The 19,970-nt window shown below is 39.4% G+C and overlaps 1 protein-coding gene across 9 annotated transcripts in view; it reads right to left on the bottom strand.

Moving 5' to 3' along the window:
• The window catches only part of LOC126425006 (zinc finger protein 271-like), an 87,104-nt gene that overhangs the window by 12,313 nt on the left and 54,821 nt on the right, over positions 1-19,970 (bottom strand). For 6 of the 9 annotated variants that reach the window (XM_050087909.1, XM_050087910.1, XM_050087911.1 and 3 more), the window contains one exon: positions 16,023-16,072. In XM_050087909.1, coding sequence (XP_049943866.1) covers positions 16,023-16,072 — 50 coding nt within the window. Of the gene's footprint in view, positions 1-477; positions 612-649; positions 2,531-5,759; positions 5,958-16,022; positions 16,073-19,970 lie in introns of those variants that run through there. The other 3 variants (XR_007576244.1, XR_007576243.1, XM_050087912.1) reach the window with 3 other exon arrangements.

Below are 19,970 nucleotides of genomic sequence, written 5' to 3'. Positions count from 1 at the left end.
TACAGGTCAGTTGGTAAGTGAACCAGCTCTCTGTAAAAAACTCTATTACAATCCACATACAAAGTATGCATGTTCATGTTGGTATAGCAGCTGAGAGTGGCATCAAAGTTATAGTGCAAATTGAGAACATATAGTAAGGTACGAAGGTGGGAATCATTCAAATAGATTGGGAGAAGCCGTACAGCAAAGTGACACAAATATTGAAGGCACTTGGCAGCTAAGTAAGACACATTCTGTCTAGGCATTCCCGTTGTCGGCAGCAGCAGTGTTAGTGAAGCATTTACTTACTGTGCTTGCTGTTGCTATGATGAAATTAACAGCTTGTGATCCATTACATGATGTATTTCTAAAGGATCAAACACACATGGTTTGCAGTGGTGTACATTGTGGTATCAGACTAATGTTGTAGAGGACGTTAGGTATGCGAGAGAGGGGTCACAAAAAAAGAAAAGCTTTTTCTATAAAAATATTGTCCTTTTAATCTATTTTTACAACTTCACACAAACATTGTACATTATTCTCCTCATCCTCAGGCACTAAGTACCACCTTGGTAGTTCCTGTGGTGGCGGCAGTGGCGGCGACAGTGATACCGGACTATCTGGTAACGCTTCTGAAAAATAATAAAAATGAAATTAGTGCTCTCTCTCTCTCTCTCTCTCTCACTCTCTCACACACACACACACACACACACACACACACACACACACACACACAAAGCATAGCTATGTACTGAAATCCACCACGACTTTTCTGTGTATGAGCAAATACCACCACAGATAATTGGTCATAGAGTGTTAGACAATATAACTTTTATGATAAATCTGAATGGTACTCATAACTGCAAAGAGCACTAACAAATACTGCATGTAAGTGGTATAAAGCAAGGCGTATGCACAAACAGGGGACATTGCTTGAGTGAAATACAGCATGGATGTTAATGAGAAGAAAGAGTGATTAATACACATCTGAAAGGCATTAAGTACATCACCAAGCCAGGAACTTGGTGCAGGACATCGAATGCTCAACCAAAATGAAAGTAACTTGGGTATGCCATTAGTAAGCATAACACTGCACGTAAGGTTGTCTATCTCTATGAAAAATTTATATGACAGATACAGCAGCGTAAAGTATTGCCTGCAGCCACAAGTGAACTAACATAACTGTTAGATTTATTTAGGAATCAAGTACTGTTGACATACATTGAAATAACAATGTATAACTTGATTGAATTTATTGCCAATAAGATGTGTAGGGAAGACATACAGAATGTTTTTTATTTAGGGACAATAATGATAGTATCAGTTTAACTATCCAAACACATTTAAATGATTGAATCAAGGCTCCGTAAGTCATTAGATGGCTATCATAATATTAATACATGAAACTGAACACTGAAGTGCAGATTTTTAATATTAATTACACAAGGGAGCCAATGACCTTATAGAATTTTAAACATACTTTGCCATAGACATGCACAAAGAAAAAAATTGTGTGGGTATGTAGCTGTTACGAGTCATAAAAGGAAGTATATGCATTCATATTCACAACTGATAATATCTTCTCTATGATGCATTAGAATCACCACTACATGAAAACTGGACATTCCTATATCTCACTTCGCTAATATTGGTACCAACACTGATCAGGTGCTGTGGTTGAAATGACACATGAACGTAACAACATTTAGTGAAATCGAAACCTTGGGACATACATACAGGGCAGTTACAGTGCAACATCTGTTAGGCTGATGAAGTTTCAGCACTGGAAATCAAAATATCATCGTAAAGAAGTCTGTAAGTAATGTTTTATGCTGCTGTTGTGATTTCTATTGCTTTTCTGTAGGAGTAACCTTGAGCACATTTACTTCCGTTACAAGAAAATTTAAAGTAAGTTTCTAATTTTCATTTCTTCATTTTGAATATCTGTGACTTCCATCTTCCCTTATTACATGGAAACCAAGGTTGTTTTAGACTATGCTTTGAAGGATAACAATGACGGGTTGGAGCTAGAGCGGGACGGGACAGAATGGCAGCTGGGTACTTGGAGATTACAAGGTCTGCCTGAAGGAGGGCAGCGACAGCGGTCTGCAGCAGGTCCAGGACGGGGCACGTTTGCTTCCCACCTGGCATACCAGAGTCTGGGCGAGGCGTACGCTGCAGGAGGCGTGGCAGCGCTGCGGCAGCACCAGAGACGGCAGTGGGTGTTGCCATCCGGCAAGCACCACTAGTGGCAAGTTGCGGCACGGCGTCCAGGAGGGCGCGGGTTCGAGTCCGGTCCTGTCCTGGGAGCAGGGGCGGCCTGAGGGCCTTGAGTGACCAGCACATCCACCTTCATCGCCTGGTCGGACAGAACAGGCTAAACGAGGCAGAGGGTGGTGGGGACCAGGGACTGTAACAGTCTCCGGAATCGCAGGCACGTACGCGGCGCAGGATGCGATGCCTCAGCGGGCGGCGACCGGGCAGAGCATTGCTGACTCCCAGATGAGCGACTTTGATGACGGAGCAGCAGCATCAGCATACCAGGAGTTATCTGTGGATAACATCAAAACAATGTATAAATCATTAAATTTATTGAAAAACTTGCATAATTCGAAATACCTAGAAGTATTTTCAACTACATGGAAAGCATGCAAGATCAAATTCTTTGGTATCAAACACTGTTTTGGTAACATTAAGAGTGCAACCGGGATTCCACAGTCAAATACAGAGGAGAGAGCAGATAGGTCGAAAGAGTACACTGAAGCCCTCTACGAGGCGGAAGACTAGTCTGATGTGATAGAAGAATAAACAGGAATTCATTTAGAAGAGATAGGGGATCCAGTATTAGAATCAGATTTTAAGAGAGCTTTGGAGGACTTAATGGCAACAAATCGACTATTCACTTTAGTGTGTACATGCACGAGTCTGGTGACATACCATCTGACTTTCGGAAAAATAGCACCCACACACTTCTGAAGACTGGAAGAGCTGAAAAGTGCAAGAATAGGGTATTTGGCTGTTTTAGGAAATCATCTTAAATGGTTAATTATGCCATTTTATGCTTGGAACATGTTTTTTTTTTCCTTCTGGAATTTCAGTATTTTTATAAAAATGGAAATGAAATTCAAATAATTTGAAAGCCCACTAAAATGCTCCTTTCGAGTCATGTGATATCTGTGACATCACCGGCTAGCTCGCTGCTTCTACTGTCGTAAAGGTAATTCACTGTGGTGTCTTGTTTTGGAACTTACATTTCAAAAAATGGATTACAAATGGCATGTAGTACCACGCTGTACAAATACACCCATAAAAACTCTTGAAAAATTGTTTCCAAGTATTTCAGAGAATGAGAAGGTGCATAAAAATTGGTTGCACTGTACTGGCAAAATGCCACAACGTTGATGCTCTAGTTCTCTTACTTAGTTAAAAATGTCTTGTGCTCTAAAGTTAACATTAATTACACAGAAGGATGGTGTCAGTAGATGAAATTAAACTCTTATTAAAAATTATAACGATATCCATTTCAGTTGGTAATGTGGTGGACTGTTGGATATTAAAAGATGATATCCAGAAGTTCCCAGCTCAAAACTACATAGCAACAATATTTTAATTTATTTATAAAACAAAGTGACAGTACTTTCATATGAAAACTAAATCACAATTACAAAACTTCACTGCACCGATTAAAAAAAAAGAGTATTATTGTGTTTTCCTTAGCATTTACATGCGCTTAAATTTGCTATAGCTGTTTTACAAACGTCATGTTTAAAAAGATATTGTCTAGTTAATGTGACCACACACTTTTTACTTTATTAGAAACAATTTTTTATCTTTGTACAGTCGAGCTAGGATCCTTATTACATAAGATGGAGTTAAGTCTACTTCAGACACTGACATGAGTTTACACTCACAAACAGCACAGCCCTTTCCTTTGTGTTACCTGCATGTTGCACAATCCTCATCTGTCCATTTCACAGACTAAGATTAATGTAAAGCTATATACAATACATCCCACCACGGAAACAACTGCTACAATGAGTTCGAGTTCATGCTAATGCTCTTTTCATATTACACGTAAACTTTCAAAAATTTAAGACCCTTGCAGGATTGGAACCTACGTTCCCCTTATCTGTAGTTACATGCACTATCTGTTGCGCCACAGCGCCCATGCTCCATTTCTGTCTCTGCTGAGTATCTTGTATAGCAGAAATCAGCACTACAATTTGCCAAAAAAATTTTTATTGTGTTTTGGGTCGTATTTCATGACTGATAGTTGACAATTTAGATATAAGATACAGATCCATTTGCAGAAGTTCTTCAATACCTTGGTTTTGAGTGGATGTAAGGATTTTGCAGGGTGCAGGGAAAACAACAATATCCATCCCTGTACATATTTCCGCTGTAATTCGTAGAGCATAAACATACCAATTTTTGTAGGGTTTCCACTATCAGCACTCACAAAATTCCTTTGCATTGTTACTTAAAAGTTGTAAAGGCATTTTTCAGCACTAAATAGCTAAATTATTTGCAGAAAAAGTATGTAAAAAGCTAGTAACTATGGCTAACACTCCTGTAACACTCCATACCTTCAGCTTACTCGTAGTTTGTGATGTCACCAGAGCACCAGCCAATAAAAGAGCATTTTCTATCATGTGGCATAATCTTTATATTTAATGATTTTTTAAGCTTGGATTACAAAAAAATTAGATATATTTTGTAAGAATATAGACCGTAAAAGCAACTTGAATCTTATAGTCACTCTGAATAACAACAATCCGAGCCATATTTTTAACATAGGAAAATAGCCTTTTATCAGACAATCAGCTTAACAGTTCATGCATCCAAGTTGCTAACAAGAACAATATACAGAAGAATGGAAAATAAAATTGAGGATGTGTTAGATGACGATCATCAGAGAGGCAATTCTGACCTTGTGACTTATAACAGAAGCATCACTAAAGTAAAATCAACACACATTCATAGGATTTGTCGACCTGGAAAAGTGTTCAACACTATAAAATGGTGAAAGATGTCCAAAATTCTGAGAAAAGTAGGGGTAAGCTATAGTGAGAGATGGGTAACATACAATACGTACAAGTGCCAAGAGGGAATAATAAAAGTGGACAACCAAACACGGAGGGCTCGTATTAAAAAGGTTGTAAGATAGGGCTGTAGCCTTTTGCCCCTACTGTTCAATATATACATTAAAGAACCAATGATCGAAATAAAAGAAAAGTTCAGAGGTGGAATTAAAATTCAAGGTGAAAGGATATCACTAATACAATTCACTAGTGATATTGCTATCCTTAGTGAAAGTAAAAAAAATTACATTATTTGCTGAATGGAATGAACAGTCTAATGATTACAGAATATGGATTGTGAGTAAATTGAAGAAAGATGAAAGTAATGAGAAGTAGCAGAAGCCTAGGGAGGAAAGGAATATGTGGAAAACACTGACAATGAGAAGGGATAGACTGATAGGACACCTATGAAGACATCAGTGAATGACTTCCATAGTACTAGAGGAAGTTGTAGAGGGCAAAAACTGTAGAGGAAGACAGAGAATGGAATACATGCAGCAAATAATTGAGGACATTGGTTCCAAGTGCTACTCTGAGATGAAGAGGTTGGCACAGGAGACAAATTCATCAAACCTGTCAGAAGATTGACAACTAATAAAAAATAAAAATGAGCTCACCATCAATCATGTCTCCCTCCATTTCCACTTCTTCCTCCTCTGCCTGATATAGGAGCTACCCCGGAGATAGCAACGAAAACACACAAAGTTACACTGCTACATGTTATTTATTTGTAATTATCTATCAGGTGACGGAAGATGCCACAACTAGGTTACTTACCTACATTGAATTCCACAATGTCTGCTGTGGAGATTACATCCCCATCCTCCTCCTCCTCCTCAGCTACAACCATACACCTAAAAGTGCGGGGAGGGGGTCTCACCTCTTCTTCAAATTGGGCTGTAACAAGATGAAAGAATCACTATCACAGTCTTTTGGACTACATACGTGAATAAACACATGGAATTGATAATAATTAAGGAGAAAAAGGGACTTACAGCAAATCCTGGGGCTCATCATAAGCACAATGGTAACGCCAATCACCGACTGAATCGTGGTGGTTATTGATGAGAGAGAGCCATGGATGGCCGGTTGGTTGGGGTAGGTTGAATACATCCCTATTGGACGAGTTGCCTTGAAATTACATGACTAGCTGCATGTGGGTGTGTTTCGTCTGCCAGAATACATCAAATGGACTTATGTCCTGTAGCAGTACAACAGACCTTATTCACCAAATCTGAAGTGATAATACTAAAAGACAATGCGCACATTGAATTCAATGAAATGAGAAGCGTGCAATCGGGATGCCAACATGGAGAACGAGAATCTGCAGTTAGGGGCTGCTGCAATTGCACCTACTTAACTCAGCATTAGAGCTACTTGTAACTGACAAGCACTCCATAACAAGTAAATTCACTCAATCAGAATGCCTGTAATTTACAGAAGCATTAAGAATAGTGTTGATGAACAGTGGAAATTGTATAATTCACAAGTTACGTAGTCTGCTTACTTATACACTTCTACACACAGGAGTCTCAAATGTTTCAGTGGTGAATTTCCTCTAGTGTTGAAAATATGTATAGAACACACAGGGCCCCGCCAACTATTGACCACAGGGAGAAGCATCACTTTCACACATGGAGTAGCCAAATAAGAAACAATCAGCTCATAGCTGTTCTAGTCCACCAACAATGAGCCCAATGCTTTGCTCAAGGAAAACATTGTTTGTTTGGTGTCAGGTCATGGTAGAGAGGTCCACCTGTGATTCTTCCCAGCTGACCAGAACAAATAGTCATCACTCTGCTGCTCCCCCACACAGCCAAGTGGTGGGTGTAATGTGGGCACCCGTGCTGATCATTAACTAAGACAGGGAAATGCATTCGCTTCTCTCTGCGTCTACTGCCAGCTCATCATTTGGTGAACAGTCCTCAGCCGTCGAATTCGCCTGATTTGAATCCCAGTTATGCTGCTCTGGTTGAGAGATAGTTTCTGTGGTACTGTAGTTACAGCACCTGGAAATGCAGTGCACATTTCGTTCGGTTCCATATCACGTAGTGCCCCGACACTTGTGTTTCGGAACACTAGTTTGAGAAAGTCTTGGTGGAACACTAGACATCCGCTACCCCGTCACTGTGACAGATGAGGTTAACTGTATAGGTCACCACTGTCAGACGGCTGTTTGGAAACACTCCACAATGCTGCAAATTCTTCCAGTTTCCATAAGTTACAATGTCTTCTAAATTTTTGTGAATAAGAAACATAGCTTCTGTGTCTTACCATCCTGTGTGTTGTGGGAGCAGTACAGTTTACACCACATGATGTTCAGCTTTCTGTGAGAGCCAATGGATCAAAATGTGATCACCTGACACAGACGTTGAAGTTATAGTAGAAAAACAAAATGTACGGTGGAGTACAAAGCTGTAGTCATACACTGCTTGGAGGTATTACAGCTAAAAAACAATGTATTACACTGCTCATGAAAGAACAACACAGGAACACTCTGTTGTGATTGGTAGTCGGTTGGATACGGCCTTCCTCCAGTGCAGGCGACAAAACTTTACTCAAGTCTGTGCAAACAAATTAGATCCACTGGTCACCTTCTCCAATGGAGCAATACGAGTATACGTAATAAGCTCAACATCAACACGCACACGGTATTTGTTTTTCGATATATCAGAAGAGAAAAACTTGGTAAAGTCTTATAGTAGCTTTTATTACAAGGAGAGATATGACAGGTTGAAGTTTGGATGCAGATAGTTCACAGGTTTTTATCTATTCTTGATGTTACAAATAATGTGAGGAGTGCTCTTGAATGTAATAAATGACTGTATAGATACTGATCTGTATCAGTATTTCATATGTCTGAAATGAATGTAATGACCTAATGCATAACAATTTGTAATCTGAACACGAAGAATGCTCTCAAAGCACAACGATTTTGCTAAGTAATAGAAATCACCTGTATCTGTTCTCATGGAATCATGACTGCTTTTAGTATTATCATCACGATTGCCTGTTTAAAAATAGGTGTTATCGCAAGTCTCATGTTATTTCATACTTCGTAACCTCTAATTACAAAGAAGACACCACTTGAATTACAGCTTGTTGTGGAACCTAGAAATGATAGTGTTATTCCTGACATGTTAGTAAAATTATGTGAAACAGGCTGTTCTGAAATGACCAAATTGCTTACAAAACTACAACAAAAGAATCTGTTGCTATTGCTAATGATTTTCTGCCTGATGACAGAAACTTTACACACAGCTCGGCAGATGTGAGTTATGGACCAAAAAGTGTCAGATTTCATCACGCATACGGTATTTGCTTACGAAGTATTGGAGGAATCTTGTACGGTTCTCTGCTAGGTGACTTTAGGAGGCTCTAGTACAAGACAGAATCTCATGATTTGTTTCGTAAACACAAGTGCGATATAGCATCACATTTGTCAAATGGGCCCTGTCATACTGTACAAAACAACACTATCCTCTTGAATTACAGTTTTTTGTTGTTGCTGAATGCAAAATGATTGTGTTTTTTCAGAGCTGCAAACAAATGGCGTGAAAGGTTGCATTCTGCAATATTAGTTTATGTGTCTGAAATGTTTGTAATACACTCGTGCATAACAATTTACTTACAGACACTGATTTGAATGAGAGGGATGCTCTCAAGGTATGTAATTTGTCCGTTAAGCGGAAATAAATTGCTTAACATAGACTTTTTTCTTCAGAGTTTAAATTATCTCTTTTTCTTTACTCTGATGATGGTTTCAAAATAACGAGGACATTCTGCAGTGATTGGTAGCTTTTGCAGCTAAATAGTAGTAGTATCTTTCCCTTTTTTCCGATTTTATGCAGGGTGGAGATGTATTGCAGATGTGTAGCCCGGTCTCTGCAGTTCGTAATCTGTAATTGGCGACATTTCTGTAGTTTTTTTCCACTTCATTGGATGTTGCAAAATAATGGGGTGCAGGGGGAGAGGGAGATGCAAATTATATCCTTCAGTTGAATGTAGAAACTATACAGTTTTTGTTAATAAAAGTAAAACAAAATGGACTGCACCTATTTCGTGGAAAGATGGCATTTATTATTGTCGGGATTGTGTTTTCTTTTTCTTAATAGATGATCACTTATAGGAGGTATGTTGACATTAAATAAAAGTGTTCTTTGCTGCAGATTGCCATGCAATTGTGGGTGGGAGACAGGCTGAGTGTGCGGTCACCCAAGGCAGCTGGGGGCTGTGCAGCGTGGCTGCATTTTATACAAACAATTTGCTCTCAGGGTGGCCGTCATTTATCTTGCTTTGTTCAGTGGTCATTATGGCCTTTTGTGTATGCTGGTATCGTTAAAACAGAGTGGCTGGTAGGACCATGCAGCCATGTGCACACCGAGGATGGATGAGGATGGGGAGGTCAACATAGGTGCCACACAGAAGTGGTAGCAGCTGGAGATTTGAAAAAGGCTGTAGCCCCACCCATGGTGAGTATGGTGAGGAGAGGGATGAGTGGCTTTTAAGTTCAGTAGTTTGTGACTGCACATCACTGAGAACATACGGGTAGTTGCCACCTCTCTCTCCTGGTGCAATCATTGGGACAACGATTTTCCTTAGGAAACAGTACATGTGTTGCATTATGACTCCCCCCCCCCAATGACTATTTCAGTGTGTAATTTGAACAACGAAGCATTTCCTATCAGTTGTGGTAGAGTGTTGACTTTACTGAATTCCAATTACCTGAGCTGCAGGGTGATTGTCAAGCAATGCAGCGCAAGGCATCTGTAGGGAACTCTGACATCAAACAGCAATACGTACAGTCCTCAGCTGCATGTTTACAGGTAATACACTTAATAAACTCCTTTCTGCCCAAGACCATCATCTCGTCAGTTGAAGATATTTCCCGCCAAAAAATAAAGGTAGTATTTTCCACTCCAACCTTTTCCCCACCAACTTCTAGGTGAAGGACAGAGTCTGAGAGTATGTCTGCCACTAGTTTCGAGTGCTATTGCAAAATTTTTTCCCAGCAGGATAACACCAGTTGTATGGTATCTTCAATTTTTGAGCTGTATTGCAATTTTAGGCACTCCTTGTGTAACAGTATGCATATAGTTGTGTAATTAGGAGTGTTCTTATGATTCATTACATAGTTAAGACCGATCTTTATCCAACCGAAGTAAATAATGTACACTAACCTAACCTTCCTCTCCTACATCTGGACAGTTTCCACGTGTTTGGGGATTCACTTTGGCATTCCATCCACAAGTATCAGAGTTCAAGTCCTGGAAAGCTCACTGCCATTGTTAATTTTCTGACAGTTCCTGAGTAGGAGGTGTAGTGGGACATCAGACCATCCTGGGATAATGAAATACCCATCAAAATTCTAAATTCCCACCAAAACTCGAAATTCTCACTGATAGGGTACGTGGGGGAGGAGGTGGTGGAGAGAGGGGTGGAGGGGGATGGGAAGGAGGGAGGGTTGGGAGTGATAGCGGCCGGGGCCCCATGCGCCGGTTGGAGGAAACACAACATGTCATCTGGGGAAGGGGTGGTAATTAATTGGTCAATTTAATTAATTTGCATATGAATTTGATATCAAAAGTTTCCTCATGCTGCCATCGTCCCACTATTTATATCAACAGAATTGTTAGATGTACAATGCATAGATATTAAACCAAAATGAAAAATGCTCTTATCGCAGCACTAAGAAATGTCCTGGGCACATTTAGCAATGTGAAAGAATAACATACAGAAAAATGGAAAAGAATATTGAGGATATGTTAGACGAGGATCATTTTGGCCTTAGGAAAGGTAAAGGCACAAGAAAGGTGGTTGACATCGCAAGCAAGACTAAAGAAAAATCAAGACACATTCATAGGATCTGTTGACCTGAAGAAAGTGTTTCACACTGTAAAATGGCGCAAGATGCTCGAAATTCTGAGAAAAATAGGGGTAAGCTTCAGGGAAAGATGAGGAATATACAATGCATATGAGAACCAAGAGGAACAATAAGAGTGGAAGACCAAATACGAAGTGCTCGGATTAAAAAAAAAAAAAAAGAGGAACAATAAGAGTGGAAGACCAAATACGAAGTGCTCGGATTAAAAAAAAAAAAAAAAGAGGAACAATAAGAGTGGAAGACCAAATACGAAGTGCTCGGATTAAAAAAGAGTGTAAGACAAGGATGTAGTCTCTCACCCCTACTGTTCAATCTATACATCGAGGAAGCAATCACAGAAATAAAAGAAAAGTTCAGGGGTGGAATTAAAATTCAGGTGAAAGGATATCAATGATAAGATTCGCTGATGACATTGCTACCCTCAGTGAAAGTGAACAATAATTACAGGATTTGCTTAATGGAAAGAACAGGCTAATGAGTACAGAATAGGGATTGAGAGCAAATCAAAGAAAGACAAAAGTAATGACAAGTATCAGAAATGAGAACAATGAGAAACTAAACATGAGGGCTGGTGATCACAAAGTAGATGAAGTTAAGGAATCCTACTACCTAGCCAGGCAAAATAATCCATGATAGATAGAGCAAGGAGAACATAAAAAGCTGACTAGCACCTCAAAAAGGGCATTCCTGGGCAAGAGAAGTCTACTTGTACCAAACAAAGGCCTCAGTAGAAATTCCCGAGAATGTACATTTGGCCTACATCATTGTATGGTAGTGAGACATGGACTATGAGGAAACCGGAAAAGAAGAGAATCGAAGAATTTGAGATGTGGTGCTACAGAAAAATGTTGAAAATCAGGTAAGGAATGAGGAGGTTCTCCACAGAATGGACGAGGAATGGAATATGTGGGAAACAGTGACAAGAAGAAGGGGCAGGATGGCAGGACATCAGTTAAGACATCAGGGGATAACTTCCATGGTACTAGATGGAGCTGTAGAGGGTAAAAATTATAGAGGAAGACATAGACTGGAATAAACATAAAAAAGGCTAATGAAAGAGTAAGGGATATGTATCAAAGAAACGCAGGTATTACCTACCCCTGTCCCTAACTTGCCGACCTTTCACTTTATGGTACTCAATGCAAGTAAAACCAAAACCAAAGGAGGTATAACGGAGCATCACTCACTCACACCTTTTCTCCTAACAGGATTGCAGCCATATGGAAGTTAATTTGGTGAAGAGTGTGAGATGATGTGTGTTTTAGCAATGCTTATCAAATATTGTTTGGCTCATAAGCACATTTGCCCTAACAGTCTACAGTCAAATGAAATCTTAAATTTTAGTGTGAAATATATAATTTGTGTGTCTAATTACTGAGTAGTAATATTACAGATTTTTTTAGGATTAAAAATTGTACTTAAGTATATAATAAGTGACTAAATGTTGCAGAAAATATATCCAGGATATTACAATAAAAAAACTGTATATTGATTTCTTTTATTTGTGAAGAAAAGAATTTTATTTACGGGTAATGTATTTTATTTATGTGTAATGTACCCCCATGTTCCTTTCTAATTCACAAGTGCCATTCTTGCTATCAGTTTTTCAGCTGCTGCACCATCATCATACGCCTATTATCAATTTCAAAATATCACGACGACTGTCAATAAAGGTAAGGAGTACACAAAGTAATGAAGTTGTGTATAAACACTAGTGTATGCATTTTTCCTCTTTGAAATCTGGTCAGACTACTACTACATCTGTCAATGACTCCCCATCCGAGATAACCTGCTGTATCCTCCCTTTCAAAAAAACCATCAATTCACACAAATTTCATTCCTTACCCCATATGATAATACTTTCATGATGTACGTAGATGAGGTACCAAGTCAAATGCTTTTTGGAAATCTAGAACTATTTCATGTGGCTGACTGCCTCGATCCAAGGCTTTCAGTATACCATATGAGAAATATACAAGTTAGGTTTCACACAATTAATGTTTTCGGAATCTATGTTAGATGGCATGGAGGAGGACATTCTGTTCAAGATACTCAATTATGTTTAACATCAGAACATGTGCTAAGAGTCTATAACAAACTGATGTCAAGGACATTGAACGGTAGTTTTGTGGATCACTTCTACTATCCTCCTTGTAAATGGATGCGGTTTGTGCTTTCTTCCAGGTACTGGATGCAGTTTCTTGTTCAAAGGCCCTACCGAGTGAGGTGGCGCAGGGGTCACACTGGACTCGCATTCAGGAGGACGACGGTTCAATCCTGTGTCCAGCCATCCTGATTTAGATTTTCCATGATTTCCCTAGATCACTTCTGGCAAATGCTGATTTCCTTACCAATCATTCCCTAATCAGAGCTTGTGCTCCGTCTCTAATGACCTCGTTGTTGACAGGACATTAAACACTAATTTCCTCCTCCTCCTCAAAGACTCTACAATAGATTATAGTTAAAAGAAGGGCTGACAGCCACAAATTCAGTGATCTTCCGGGCAAACCAGAGAGAAAGATGGTAAATTGCATCTACCTAACTTACATAGTGATGAGGCGAGCCAAGTACGAATGAGTACATGGCGATCAAGGTGGAAGAAATACGACATGGGTGGCAGACATATTTGCTACCATGATAAGGTAGTGAAGGATGTTGTTTCACGATTCTGGTCAACTTGAGTACAGTACCATTGTCAACAAGAGTTAATTACTCCCAATGCCAGATTCCACACTTTGTCAAAATTAAAATCGTCATCACAATAACTTAACTCACTCATCAAATTTATTTCAATATCTTCCCTGAAAAATGAATCCCAGAAGAACAGATGTTGAAATCAGCATGTTCTTGCTCCACTGCATAGCTTGCTCAGTACAGTGCACGGCAGACTTCATTCTTGAACTATACATAAAGTAAGTCACAAATACAACAGAGAATTTTATATATGCCAGCCTTCTGTAGAATCCAGTCCTCCTTCACAGAGCCAAGGAGTGTGGCTATCTTTGGTATTGCCAGAAAAAATAGGCTTGACTATGTTTAGAGAGGATACAAACTATTTTAGAAGACAGATTCCCTGTGACCAATAGAAAGGCCATGGACATCAACCTTTCCTCTTCAGCCTCTTGAGGTGAGACATTGACCTTCTGTTTTAATTGCAAAGCCTTGTGGATCTTCCACAGTGGACAGGGCACTATCTTCACTGAATTTTTTTGAGGTATTCGAGTTTTTCCTGTAGACAGCCCTCCCCAGTAATCAAATCAAATGTGCACTGTGTTCAAGTGTAATGGAGTCTGCACTAGAAGATGAAAACTTTCTGCTATATGGTAAAGATCTGTATAACTAAATGCAGGAGCACTGTGTCCCAGGGTGTTGCTGGTTTTATGGTGAATCAAGACACCCAAGAAAAAGAAGCATTCATCCTTTTCCAGCCACATAATGGATCTAGATCCTCCCATGAATGTAATTCGGATAGTCAAAAAGAACTGATGATGTTTCTCCTCACAGTGAGGCCACTCTACAACAGTGTCAACTGTGTACCTTCAACAGATGCAGAGTCCAATATCTGCTCCTCAGAATCTTCATGAAGATTCAAAGTTTTAGCAGAAGTTTGTGTGACTAATTTTGAAATGGACATGCTGCATGCTTCCGATGGTACAGGATTACACGGCTGAGCAGGTCACAGCAGATCACGAGTGTGAACATTATTGGAACTGGTCTCTAGCATTCAGTATTCCAGGAGCCAAAACGTTATGACCACCTGTTTAATAATAGCGTGTTGTTCCACCTTTGAAACACAGTACAATAGGGATTCTGCACTGCAGGGATTCTACAAGTCCTTGATATGATTCCAGAAGTATGTGGCACCAGATGTCTATGCACAGGTCAAGCAATTCCCACAGTATTACAGGATGGCGGTTAATGGACAAGAAGCTGGCACCCCATACGTGTTCCAGTGTGTAAAGATCAGGAACTTTTGCTGGCCAAGACATCAATGTGAATTCACTACAATGCCCCTCAAACAACTGTAGCATGATGCTGATCTTGCAACACGGACAGTTACCCTGCTGAAAGATGTCATGACCACAGGGGCACATTTCAAGCATGAAGCAAGACATGTGGTCTGCAATAATGTTCACAACGTTCACTGCTGCCATGATACTTTCAATTACCACTACAGATCTCGTGGAAGCCCAGCTTAGTGTACCCCATACCATAATTCTGCCTTCACCAGCCTGTATCTGTTGTGTGGTGCATGTTTTGTGCAGCCATTCGCCTGGATGACGGCGTTTAAGGACCAAACTATCGACCTGGTGTAACAAGAAATGCGATTCATTTGACAGGTGACATATTTCTATTGATCCATGGTGGAAACTCAGTGATACTGTGCCCATTGCAATCATAAATGACAATGTTGTTGGGTCAACACACAAACACATAGGGGTCATGTGATGTGAAGCTCCATGTCCAACAATGACCTTTGAACAGTGTGCTCCAAAACACTTGCACCTGCAACAGACTTGTACCTGCAACAGAATTGTGCCTGCAACAGAATTGTACTCTGTTGTCAGATCTGCCACAGATTGCTGCCTATCCTGGATTACACAGTGGGGGAACCTCCGACCTCTATGTTTTGTGATAGATGTGGTTGTCCAATATCATTGGGCCTACTTGTTATTTCACATCCTTCAACCACTTTTCATAGTGCTCATAGCAGCAGTTTGCCAACAGATGATCAATTATGCCATTTCAGAGATTCTCGTTTCCAGCCGCAATGCCACAACAATGTTGTGCCCTTTGTCAAAACTGCTTATACCTGTGGATTTCCGCATTTGCGACCTGTATCTTTGCTATAATGACTGCCCATTCATCTCTCTTCTGCTTACATTCTTTCCTTACTGCATCATGCAAACAACACCATCAGGAGGCATTCAACCTCCCAGTGGGCAGTGGCCATAATGTTTTGACTCATCAGTATATGTCTAGCCTTACATTCTGGTGGACCATTTCATCAAACATGAAGCTCCGAAACAACCCATGCACAAAATGAAAAAGAAAAGACACAAACAACTGCATATTACCTTTCTTGTTCGCTGTCACTACCTACTGACTCCACTTCATGCTTGACCACCTGAAACAAGGATTAAGAGCATCTATAATGATAATGATAATAATAATAATAATAATAATAATAATAATATCATCATCATCATCAAGAACAACAGTAATATACAGTGATATATATGTGATGCCTTGTAAGAGCAGAGAGGAAGTGAACTAGTCTACAGGCAGAAGAGACATACTGCGAAAACACTCATGACCAACTTATAGCAAGTGGCAAAGTGGTCAGTGTCTGATCACCAGAGGTATGGCTGGTTTTCTTATTCTGGAACTAACAATACAGCTCTAAAAACTGGACTTCGATCCCATACTTGAGATCATCAAGTATTATGAGGAGTGGCGGCAAACAGACTTTTACAACAGTGGTGACGTATCCACTACTGCCAAGAACACTACAACCAGAGCTTTGAATCCTGAAGCATTTGGACTGACACACAGAGTGAGTCCAGAATCCACTAAACAACTTCAAACAAACACCAAAATCTTTTTCAGCACACTAAATACAAATAGACTTATGAGCAGGATTGTTGCATTAACTAGAACAAACCCTAAATGGAAAAAAAATGTAAATACTGGCACTCTAAGAAACAAGACTGACTGGCCAATGGATTTTGGGAACCACAGACTTTTCAAAAGTAATTGAATACTGAAAAAACACACCACTTTTATGGGCCACTTTTGCAGTCGAGAAAGACACACTCACCTACACAACAAACTTAATGCCTGTAAAATAGACTAATGACAATAACTCTGAAGTATGGAAATAAAACGCGTTAATCAGTGAATACATACCAATCTATGTTGAAAATAGAACCAATACTGAAAAGGTAGACAAAGCATGGAAAATGTTACCAGAAACAATATCTAAAATTCCTCAAAATCAGGTCAGAATCTTACTAAGTGATATCAAAGCTCAGCTAGGCAAAGAAAGCACAGGAAAACAACTGGAAAATTCCCAGCACATAAATGGATCAACCAAAATGCACGAAGATTAGTTGAACTATGCACGATATTCAACCTTAAAATTGTATCAAAACCCTTCAAAAAGAAACCATCAAAACACGTGACCTGGAGATCACTGAACACACTCATCGCTAAATTCCAAATTGACCACGTAGCAGTCTCTTATTGAAACCATAGAGAAATTATGAACGTCCATGTCAGAAACAGTGCAAACATAGACTATTAACTGACAAGAATACAACTATATTTAAAGCTTCAGAGGTTCACGAAAAAGAAGACATAGATCCCCAAATTTGAAATTAGTAGAATCTATCCACTTGTTACGGAAGAAATAGAGAAAAAGCAGTCAAACAATTGGCAATAACTCATAAGAAAACTGATAAAAACTATACATACTTCAATTCCTCTACAGAAAAGGAAAATGCACCCTTCATGGAATGAAGAATGTGAATATGCATTTCAATCTCGACAGTATGCTTACAACAATTGGACTGGCCATAAGACAGGAAACAACTACAAAACATTATTGATAGTGATGGAAGGTACTGTGAAATTAATCAGAAAGGCAAAAGAAAATACGAAAACAGGCAGATAGTTGAAATGAAGAGAGACTTTGAAAAAAGCAGCACATAAAATTTCTGTGAGAACTTCATAGGATATCAACCACAAAGTCTCTGCTACAAGAAAGAAAATGGGTGATTGGATCTACTAGATCTAGAGAATCAAGAAAAGTCTAAGGAACTTGCCAGGTATGCCAAAGAATTAGTTAACTGCCCAGAATCCACACAAATATATACTTGTGTACTCAGTGCAAGCTGCTTCATCTCTGAATAACTAGTGCAACCTACATCCTTCTCAATCTGCTTTCTGTATTTATCCCTTGGTCTCCTCCTACAATTCTTACACCCCCCCCCCCCCCCCCCCCAACACACTTCCCTCCATTAACCAAAGTGACGATTCCTTGATGCCTCATGATGTGCCCTATCAACCGATTCCTGTTCTTAGCCAAGTAGAGTCATAAATTTTTTTTACCCACGTTTTGAGTCAGTAGCTCTTCATCAGTTACTCAATCTACCTATCTAATCTTCATATTTTTTCTGTAGCACCACATTTAGCTTCTATTCTGTTCCTGCTTGAACTGATTATAATACACATTTCACATTCATGCAATATTGCACTCCAGACCAATAACTTCAGATAAGACTTCTTAACACTTTAGACATTAACAAATTCCACTTTTACAGAAAATTTTGTCTGGGCATGGCGTCTCCGTTTTATATCTTCTCCTCATTACTTTTGCCATCGTCAGTTTTTTGCGGCCCAAACACCAAAACTCATCAATGTCTAATTTCTTAATCTAATTCCCTCATCACCACCTGATTTAATTCAACTACATTCCATTGCCTCTTTCTTACTTTTGATGTTCATCAGACAACCTCTTCTCAACACACTATCCATTCTGTTCAACTCTACTTCCAGGTCCTTTGGTGTATGTGAAAGAATTACAGTGTGAGTGTGACAAATCTCATAGTTTTTAATTCTTCTCCCTTAACTCTAATTCCCTTTCCAAATATCTCCTCGGTTTTCTTTACTGGAGTTAGGTAGCAACCCTATCTCGCTCCCTCTCCACTACGCTTCCCTTCCCACGTCCTTCGATACTTATAACTGTTGTTTGGTCTCTATATAAATTGTAAATAACCTTTCATACCCTGTATTTTATCCATGCCAGCTTCTGAATTTTCAAAGGGTGTATTCCACTCAACATTGTCCAAAGTTTTCTGTAAAATCTACAAATGCTATAAATGTATAAGGGGCAGTCAAATGAAAACAAGACAGATGGAAAAAAAGCAAGAAAACTTTATTATTTCTAAAGTAACCACCTTAACTGTTAATACATTTATCCCACTGTGAGACAAGATGGAATTTATGGAAAAATGTTTTTTTGTTGCCTAGGAAACCACGATTGTACCCAGGTGTCCTCTTTGTCCAAAGCAAATCAGTGGCCACCAATGTCTTACTTCAGGGCTCCAAAAATATGGGAATGTATGCGGAGATATCAATACTGTGTGGAGGATGTGTAAAGGCTTCCTGGCATGACCACATGTTTCACAGCTTGTTTTGACTACACTGCACAAGTTCCGCTGGAAAGCCATAACACACGATATCCTTTACACAGTCCTGATCTCTCCACATGCAATTTCCATATTTCTGAAGTCCTGAAGAAAGACATTCATGGCCCTCAATCTTCTTCAGATGATGAGATGCATGCCTTGGTTCACTCATGGTTCTGTACGCAACTGCAAAAATGTTTTCACGAAGGCACTGACCATCTTGTCTCACAATAGGATAAATGTAAAAGGGTTATTTTTAATGTAAGAACCGATTTGTAATGGAGTAAGCAAATTTATTTACAAATGTAAATTGTTTCACAAACTACGATTTGCAAATTTTTCACTTTTTAACATAATCACCTTGAAAATTTTAACACTTCTCAGGTCGTGGACCAGCTTTCGGATCCCAGCATTAAAGAACTCTGCAACCTGACCATGAGACCAGTTAGTGCCAGTTACTTTCAACATGTCATCATTTTCCAATTGCTTTTCATGTTGGATCATCAGCCGCAATGTGACTCAAGAATGCATCACCATCCTTGTCACAGCACTCCAAAGTGGACAAAGAATGTTCCCTTCGCTTTGTTGTGTGTTCTTCTGTTGACATTTTCGGCACCCATCATTTGTTTGTAGTGAAATTTGTCAGTAACAGTGTGATACACTACTAATCTTGAAACTTGTTGATATGTCTGATGCAGTTTGTCAATAGTGAAGCTGTCTGTTCTGGTGAACTACCTCATCAACTTTTTGTGTCAAGTCTTTATTCATAACAGTGGGCCGTCCAGAGCAATCCTCACTATGAACATTTTTCTTCCTTCATTAAACACCTACACC

This window comes from Schistocerca serialis, chromosome 10, assembly GCF_023864345.2.
Source record: "Schistocerca serialis cubense isolate TAMUIC-IGC-003099 chromosome 10, iqSchSeri2.2, whole genome shotgun sequence".
Lineage (NCBI taxonomy): Eukaryota > Metazoa > Arthropoda > Insecta > Orthoptera > Acrididae > Schistocerca > Schistocerca serialis.
Note: the sequence above shows the minus strand (reverse complement) of the source record. Positions and strands in the feature narration are given on the sequence as shown.